The sequence below is a fragment of the Cebidichthys violaceus genome, unplaced genomic scaffold, assembly GCF_023349555.1.
Source record: "Cebidichthys violaceus isolate CVI_PGR_0920_01 unplaced genomic scaffold, fCebVio1.0.p SCAF_16, whole genome shotgun sequence".
Lineage (NCBI taxonomy): Eukaryota > Metazoa > Chordata > Actinopteri > Perciformes > Stichaeidae > Cebidichthys > Cebidichthys violaceus.
The window spans coordinates 14,353,188-14,362,916 of record NW_027176329.1 but is presented as its reverse complement, the minus strand read 5'-3'; the positions used below and the strand labels follow the sequence as shown (position 1 = coordinate 14,362,916).

At 38.4% G+C, this 9,729-nt stretch overlaps 1 protein-coding gene across 1 annotated transcript; it reads right to left on the bottom strand.

Moving 5' to 3' along the window:
- Positions 1 to 1,306: 1,306 nt before the first annotated feature.
- On the bottom strand, positions 1,307 to 8,292 carry LOC137872926 (triosephosphate isomerase). The gene is made up of 7 exons (XM_068711436.1): positions 8,021 to 8,292; positions 6,581 to 6,704; positions 5,773 to 5,872; positions 4,873 to 4,990; positions 3,667 to 3,752; positions 2,836 to 2,923; positions 1,307 to 2,256 (listed from the first exon to the last, which is right to left on the bottom strand). Exons 1-7 carry the CDS (start codon positions 8,130 to 8,132, stop codon positions 2,138 to 2,140), a joined length of 747 nt encoding a protein of 248 aa, XP_068567537.1. The 5' UTR covers positions 8,133 to 8,292; the 3' UTR covers positions 1,307 to 2,137.
- Positions 8,293 to 9,729: the final 1,437 nt, after the last annotated feature.

The window sequence follows — 9,729 nt, the reverse complement described above, 5'->3', positions numbered from 1 at the left end:
TTCGTTCCTTCTGTTCCTCCTGAATGTCCATAGAATAGCTGTGTTAAAAAAAAGATGAAAGAAAATAAATAAATACAAAAAAAGAATGCTTGTCATTGAAAACAATGTGAAAATATGTGAAATAAAAAGATGGTAATTTACAATTTCAATCACAGTTAAAAGATTTTTGTCTTTTTTTTGTGTCTGTGTTTCTTGTTCAGCTCAGTTTTTTTTAGTCAAATATTATTATAGAGCCCCAGAAAGGACATGAAGATTTGATTTATTTTACCCTTCATGTCCCTCCCGGGATTCCGTAGTTTTTGGCGTAAACACAGCCGTGATATTCTAAAATTGCAACTGCTGAGAGAACCTGCTGGTAATCACAACATGTCATGAGATGAAGATGATCTGAACATGTCATGAACAAGGCCAGTGAATAAAGGACATGTCTCGAGCTAAATGGGAAGGTGTATAACGAGCACGACATTTAAGTGACTTTCCACGTTTCATAATAACGCATTTTGCGCCTCGTCGTTACCTTGAAACAACCACAGGTAGGTTTAGTAAAAACCTCATTGAGGTTTAACATAAGTACGGAAAACACGCTACATTCACGTTTGATACCACGTCACTATGTGCGTAGCATGTTCACTCGTGTGTTTACATTATACAGACAGTCAGAACAGACCAGAAGCACACTGATCAGCAAAGACCCCGATAATGTTCTCTGAACTCATTCGAAACAAGGTCTGCATCTAAAGGAAGCAGGACGGGATCAGAAACAGATGCATCAAGGTCAATTCAGTTGTTAAAACTGAAACTTGTATTTAAAAGATCGTAAGTAAAGTTTGAAACTTCTTTCAGCTCTTCAAAACTTTAAAAGGCAGCAGCATGTTGATCTCCTTTCAAGTAATCTTTGTGACGCATCACTCAACACACTGTAGGTTGATAATAGATAATATCAGCCAGATGTACTGATCACAAGCCCTATCAAACAGAAAACCAGTGGGTCCCAACATGTCGGCTGGAACCCCCAAAGAGATCACAATATGATAACAAACATTCAGTTTTTCTTTCACACAAATATATATTCATATGTTTTTTTTTTCTAATACTGTGTGATTTATTGTGAAATACCAGTTTTTATGGCCTCTAAACATGATTAAACCAAAGGTCACTTCGGTTCAACATCTCATGGTCACTATAAATCTTTGTGTGCGTTGCTTCATTTTACACCAGGATAAGAAGACGGTATAGAAACGTCATGCAGTCAAAAGCCAAAAAGTTACATAAACGCAACACAAATCGAACAAAACCTGTTTCCACGTTTTATATATTTATTCATTCATTTGGGTCCAGTGTTGAACATACAGCCAAAGTGTTAACGACATCTTCTACAGTAAAAGTCCCTGACTCTTCAAAGCTGCGTAACAACGGAAAGAAAGACTTTTTTTATTCTATATTATAAGTATATTCTATCTAGGGCTTTTATTTTGAAGGGCCCTGAAGTGACAGTTGGTGCATTTGGGTGAGGGAGAGAACGAGCATCAACATTAACACAACATTAGAACAGTGCTATTAACACACAGAACAACCTGGGGGGACTGATCCTCAGACTTTATCGATACCAGCGTTTCCCTGGAGGAGACGAAAGAAACAGTGTTCAATGCATCACATCTCTATTTCATATTTCTTCTATCTCTCAAATAAAGAAAGCAAAACCGCTCACGCTATCTTTTATCCCCTGAAGCTGAACTCACGTCCTCTTTAAAATGAATAAATGAAATCAGGCTGGAAACAGACCTAATGGTAAAAAGAAAAATAAATGTACAGTAGTTGGACTCTATGCTGTAATATGACAAATTATAGATAGATAGATAGATAGATAGATAGATAGATAGATAGATAGATAGATAGATAGATAGATACTAACTTTATTGATCCCGCGAGGGGAAATTATTTAATTTGATAATATTTGATTATATAGAGCAAACGTACAGCCATTTACCTTAATATTTACCTTTTCAAAATAAAAGTGGTCTAGTTCGACGCACGTCTGTCTGTGGATCAGTCAGCCCGGTTTGAGGACACATGGTGACTAACATCTAAAGAGTGTTTTTTCTTTGGTCTTGACGGAGACGTTTTCCTGTGTTTTGTGCTACGCACGCGCGTTGATGATGTCGACAAACTCTGGCTTGAGAGAAGCTCCGCCCACCAGGAAGCCGTCCACGTCGCCCTGAGACGCCAGCTCTCTGCAGTTCTCTGCCGTTACTGAACCTGGAGAGGAAAAAAAAGAAGAAAAAAAAAGGTGATTTTGTGGTGAAAATGTAAAACCCGACATCGATACAGAAACATAAAGAGAAAAGACACATCTACTTTGCAAAATTCCATTTTGTACTCTATAAGTTTGAAATCTCTGAAATATTAGCAGCAATCAGGGAATCGAATCCTCTGAATGCTAAAGGAAAGGTGCTCCAGTGCTTCCTTTCTTATCTCCTTCAGCAAAGGAAACACTAGACCATCCTTAACAAAAGGAAAGAAGATAACACCGTCCAACAATTTCCCTTTGCTTCGGCAACATTTTAAAACATCGACAGCGTTGAGAGGACAGTCAGACTCTCTTAGCGCCGCGGTTGTTGGATTTGTTGAAGAAAAACCTAAAATAAAAAGGTATGACGTTGAACACGTGTTCATGTTCTATGTGCTTAAAGTCTGCATATGTAAACGCAGGGAATATCACATTTGTTTTTCTTCTTTTCATGACTCTAAAACCAAAGTTGAAGACGCATCACATGAGCCTGCTGTTTAAATTCCCTAAAACCTCCAGCGGAGTCGGGTCACGGTGCTGGTACTGACCTCCGTAGATGATCCTCACAGAGTCGGCCACGTCGTCTGAGACGTTGGCTCGGAGCCACGCCCGCAACTTCTCGTGGACCTCCTGAGCCTGGACACACACACACACACACACACACACACACACACACACGCACACGGATTTGTGGGTTGCGGTTTGGTTTCAAAGTTGGCCCCTCCCCCCCAGCTCAACGAGTGTTAAGGTTCCTCGCCAGCGGGTGAAAGTCAACCCCAGATTCATTAAGAGCTGCACAATTAATCGAAGATTAATTGTGATCAGGATTCGGGGTTTTCCCACAGTAAAAATGAACATGATTGCCTTCGATATTGATTGATATTGTGTTCCGCTGCATATCGAATCAAGCAATTCGTTTTTTATGACGACACGAAACATGAAAAGCATCGAGACAAAGTGCAAAAGAAACACAAAAGAACATTCAAATGCATTTTAAAACATTGTGTTTTTATGAGCCAAGAGAATGGAAAATAAAACAAGATAAAATAGAAGAAGACAGGGATAAAATACAAGAATAAAAGTACCAGTGCAGTTTAAGAAATGAGGAGATCAATCATTTGCTTGCAGTAAAAATACCCACATTTGAAAATACAACGTTTCCAGCTGACACCAGCTGAATGTCAGCCTGCAGGTGTGAGCACATTATGATGGTGGAGAAAATACTGGCAGCCGGCCGAGTTCATACTGGAGAAACTGGATGTGCAGAAAGGCTGTTACTGGTGAACATGAAAGGTTTTAATGATAGCAAACAATAAAATAACCAGGTGCTTAATGACTCTAATCGCCTGCCCTCGGGTCGACGTTGTGTCGGTGTTTACCTGCTCAGGTGAAGCCGTCTTGCCTGTGCCGATGGCCCACACAGGTTCGTATGCCAGCACCACTTTCCCCCAGTCCGTCACGTTCTCTGGAACACATCAACCACTATTTACAAACCAGAAAAGGTCATTTTAAACATGTAACACAAAGCTGCGGCCACAAAGACGCCGACACTGAGGTTATTAAAAACCCCTCAAAGCAGCTCGTTCACGAAACGACAAAGTGTGAGCTGGAAAAATCCCCCTTTTTTTTTGTTTTTGTGAGATCTCAGGAGAGAGAATCCTGCATCAATAGAGGAACAAAGACGACTGAGACCACTGACCCATTTACATTTTAAATCAGCGTGCAGCCAGAAGTAGGGTGCCTGTAAGCAGAGGAAAGACCATCAATGAAACCCTGTGAACTGGGGGTTGAGACACGAGGACTGAAGGCCACAACATGAGGATAACAGCTGAATGCGTTGTTGAACGTCATCGCTCATTTTTAACCCTCTGATGCAAAAACACTTTAATGCAATGTTCATTTTAAAAATGATCTGATACACAGCTGAACGTGTCTTTGTCAAATCTTTTTAACTAAATTATGTCATCTGGCCAGGATTTTAAGAAATAATACATTATTTTGGTTGTCATTATTATAAAGTAGTTACATATATATTTCCTGCCTATTTGGAGACAATAGTTTTGTTTACACATCAAACTGAAACTTGCAGACATGGTTAAAAAATTACCCGCCAGGATGAAAGTCAACAGGATATTATATATATATATATATATATTTTTTAAAAGAGACAAAAAAATAATCATACTATTTTTTGCATAAATTCTGACGACAAAAAACTGCCGAAATGCCTCTTGACACCATGATATTTGTTTATATTAAAATAAAATGACATTAAAATAAAGGTTTGTGATGTTCTTAGTTGAAGTATTTATTAAATATTGAGTAATAAAATGGATAACATCCAACGATACAAAACAAAATGATTTGCTCTTGTCACTTTTGAATGAGGGTTAAATAATTTAAATAAAGAAGAAAAAGAAATCGGTGAAGTCTTCACCGAAATGTTTTCTGAAAATCAGCAGGAAAACAGAAAAACCAGCGTAAAGAACAGAAGATCCACAAGACCAAGAACGTAATAATCCAAAATAAGAATAATAAGAACAATACAGCATAATTTAAAAAAGTGCATTATTTCCTTTGTTTACCTGCAATGACCTGCGTCTGAGCGTAGACGACTTCTTCGGTGGTGCCGGCCTCCCGCTCCTCCAGCTTCTCCCCGATGCAGGCGATCACAGCCAGACCGCTCTGCAGAGCGTGAGCCACCTGAGAGACAACCGCCGACTCAAGCCTTCAGCATCAGCAACTTCTTTCAAATCATTTCTACACACTGGCTTTCATGTGAAGTCGTCTTCATACCGATCTATTTTATTATTATTATTTTATTTGTTATTTTTAGTCACGTTCATGTCGTATCTTTTGTACCGTTTTAGCAGGGTTTAAACTTTCACTTTTGTTGGACTTCACTGTTGAGCTTTCTGTTATATCGCTTTAGCTTCGTCTGTCAAAGCACTTTGTAAACTCTGTTTTTAAAAAGGTGCTCTATAATAAAGTCATATATTATCATTGTTAATATTATCTGGACACCTGATGCTTGTGAAAAACACTGACAGGTTTTAATTTGACTGTTTGATTTGAATGCTCTTAGAGATTTGAGGTGGAACATACATTACAGTAATATCATCACGTATATAAATCTGCACAACACGACTGTGGTGTTTTTACATGATTTTACTCTTTTACTGCTGTTCATTTCCCAAAAATATACGTCCAGGAATTCCTGTAGAAAAACTGAATAAAAGTTTATTTTTTAATCTAGATTACTCAAAACTAAAGTAAATTCTAACCAAAGAACTTCAGATTTATACCAATGTTTGAACACTTACAGTGAGATAATAGCTTTTGTCTTTAAACGCAGTTAGTTTACATAAAGGAGGATCGTTTCACGGCACGACAGTAACTCTTGATTATTTTCCCAAACTTAAAGTCACTAAATGTTTTCAGATGGTGAAAAAAAACCCCCTCTGTAGCAGGAGGAAGCGTCTCACCTTCTGACCAATCAGCTCGTCGCTTTCCCCAAAGACGTGGCGGCGCTCAGAGTGTCCCAGTATCACCCAGTCGGCCCCGCAGTCCTTTATCATGGCCGGACTGGAGAGAGAGGACAGTGTCGTAGTCAAGACCCCCGAAACCGAGAAATGTGGAACGTGCAAAACATAAACACTCCTCAAACTGATCTAAAAGATCCACATTCCCAAAGAAAACAACTGAAGATTCCTCTTTATTCACCTCTTTTATTGCCATACTATTAATTAACTATTAATATAGTATATATAAAATGGAGAGACGATGAAGACGATGAAGACCAAACATAAAATTATGAAACGAAAGCCAGATTGAATAGATTTCTGATTAAAAATATCAATATTTTCAGCTAAAAGAGAAGAATCCAGAGGATCTGAAGGGCCTTACTGGTTCATAGACTAAAGTTAGTCTGGTGCCATGTAGGGCCCTATAAACTTAAAAAAGAACTTTAAAATCAATATAAAAACTAACAGGTAACCATTGTAGTGATTGAAGATTTAATGTTTTCTTTGGTAAAAACAGAAATTGAGAACGTTGAACGATCTCATATACTAAAACACTGCGAGAGGAAAATCATGTGACGGATCGTTTTACTTTAATCTTCCAGATTCACCGTCTTTGCATCATCTGTTGTGAATGTGAGGATTTCCTTCAAAGCCCGAACATCAAATTATGTCTCGATAACCTCAAACACGCATCAGCCTGCGGTCCAATAAATAATGACATAATGAATAGGAATAACTCATGAGAGCCTCCATTCAGTGGGCGAGGTACCTGATCTCCCCCGTAAACGCTCCCTTGGCCACCTTGTAACAGTTTTGGGCCGCGACGCCGATCCTGAGATCCAGACTGGAGCGAACAAAGTCCAGGTAGATGGAGGGAGCACCGCACACCACCTCTGTAAAACAAATGAATAGAAACGGGTGGAAAACGCCATCATCACTCTACACATCCAACGGCCCTCGTGCATGATTGTAAATCCTCCTCCATGTTGCTTTGTGCTTCCTAACTGGAGTTTTATTTTCTAAATTAATTTGTGTTCATGTTATCCATCCTAAATATTCAGTGCAACTGTTCACAGAGACTGTGTGAGGCAAATAAATGGAAATATAAAAAAAAAAAAAAAAAGAACATGCATTTTGGTTCTGAGCTGAAAAGGTTCATTTAGTTCAATTAAATTGGGTTAGATTTGTTTTCAGGTGAGTTCCATCACATATAGCTGCAGCGTTGCTGTGAAAGCGAGACTAACTCATTTAAAGCAGCAGAACAGCATCTTTAAGTTCCTGTGTTCAGTTCAATAAAGTGTCAAAAACACTTCATGTTGCTGTCACTTTGGTTTTCCAGTCTGAATAGAATAATCAGCTGAAGCCCTGAGGAGAACGGCCATAAAAAAAGCAACTCATTAAACATGTTGACATGGAAATTTATTAAAAAAACAAAACAAAAAAACACCTGGAGTCTGAAAAATACTTCTGCAAAAGTCCTGCAATCAACATCCTATTCAAACAAAAGTACAGAACTTGAAGTATCAGAAGTACTCAGGGTCACAAGATAAATCTGAGGGGTGAAAACATCTGAAGGGGTCTCGAGATCATGTCTTTTGTAGGACAGGAGCCCTGGGATTATAAAATCCTACTAATTATAGCTGGCAATACAGTTATAGTAGTGGAGTAAAAAGTACAACATTTACCCCTAAAATATAGTAGAAGTACAAGAAGATAAGATAAGATAAACCTTTATTGGTCCCGCAGCGGGGACATTTACAGGATTACAGCAGCATAGTGGACAGTGCAAACAAGAGACGTAGTAAAAACAAGATCAAAACAAGTATTATAAATAAGTAATGAACAGTTAAGAATATTAAGTAAGTAAAAAAGTAAAAATCCACAATAACTAAAATATAACTATAACTAAACATATGATATACACAGACAGAATAAGTACCTTAAAATCACACCTAAGTATTTGAGTAAATGTACTTAGTTACTCTCCACCAGTGAGGATGAAGCAGACACGTCAGAGGCCTTCATGCGACTCATCCTGATCACATGACTCTCAATGTCAGCGTGTCATCAGGGCAGAACCTCGTCCTCCCTGTCTGACTTCATAGCCATTACTTTTTTAAATTTGATTTTTATTGATCTCTGCATCATAAAACCTGCAGAAGAGTTCATCCGCAGACTGCGTTTTAATTTTAAACGTGTGTCAAGTTACCGGTCTGGTCGTCCAGGCTCGCGGTGTTCAGGGTGGAGATCAGCTGCTCCAGACTCTCCCTGTTGCCGTTCATCTTCCAGTTTCCTCCCACGAAGAAGCTCCGGATCGCCATGGCCGGCTGAAGGTGTCTGGTACCCGGGTGGAGGAGAGGCGGTGGAGGTCCGGAGGATCACTTCAGCTGCGGGACGAGGACTCCGGCTGGTGTGTACGTCAGGTGCTGTCGGAAATATGAGAACCCAACACGGGCAAAATAAAACGACGTCCCTCCTCTTCTTGTTTGGTGTTTATGAAGAGAGTCAAACTGCTTTATGGCGCATTACTGTCACCTGTTGTTACAATGAAGCATGACATCCCCTCTGAGACAGACAGACAGACAGACCGACCGACAGACAGACCGACCGACAGACAGACAGACAGACAGACCGACCGACAGACAGACAAATAGACAGACAGACAGATAAATACTTTATTAATCCCGCAAGGGGACATGTGTTCGCTAGAGCAGCATTATGATACAGGTAAGCAATCAAAATAACAGAGTAAATTTTGAGTATAAAAATGCACAATATATACAATGAAATAGAATCATATTACATTAACTAGCTAAACTAAACTAAACAGCAGTGCAAAGATTTTTTTGATCAAAAAGAGCTACATATCAAGTGTAGCAAAGGATGAACATGTCAATGTGATATTTGTCTTTTCATTTTTTAAATAAACTAGCAAATATTTTTAAAACCCTGTTTTCACTTTGTGATGATGGGACATTGAGTGTAAATTGATTAGGGAAAAGAACGAATTTAAACAATTTTAACATGACAAGTGAAAATGAAGTAATCTGAATACTTTCTGAATGTGGACATGATGTTCACTGTACATTATTTGACAGTACATCTACAGTAAATTACAGTCACATTACTTTCACAGTAAGTTACTGTATAATATACAAAGTAAATTATTGTGAAATGGCAACTGTGACCTCACAGTATTGTTGTGCCAGTATATTACTGTGATTTAGTGGTATACTACTGTATAACTGCTGTATTTAACTTCAAAGGTAATATTCAAACTACTGGGATTTACCAGTACAGTACACTGCTGTAAAATTACTGTATTTAACTGTAACGTCACAGATAGTATCCTGATTACTGGGATTTAGCGGTATACTACTGTATAACTGCAGTATTTAACTAACTTAACAGGTAATATTCTGTGATTTACATGTACACTATGCTGCTGTAGAATTACTGTATTTAACTGTAACGTCACAGATAGTATCAGGATTACTGGGATTTCGCGGTATACTACTGTAGAACTGCTGTATTTAACTAACTTAACAGGTAATATTCTGTGATTTACACGTACACTATGCTGCTGTAAATTACCGTTTTTATGTTATCCCATAAATGACCTAAAATATAAAAAAGGTTGCATTTTTAAAAAACATGATTGCATTTTTTTGCAGTTTAACTCTATACTTTGCAGTAAAGTTAAACTACTGCATTATTGAAACTTTCAGCAAAAGGCTGCAACACAACAGAATGGGAGAGTGAAGGGATCTGAATACTTTCTGAATGTGAACATGATGTTGCAACAAAATTCTGACAGAGGAAAATCCAAAAGACAACGTACACGTCTGTTTTTTGGTGTCCATCTTGAGTTCACTACACAGCCACAGTTTTTGCCCCAGCATTTGTCTGTCCTCCCTG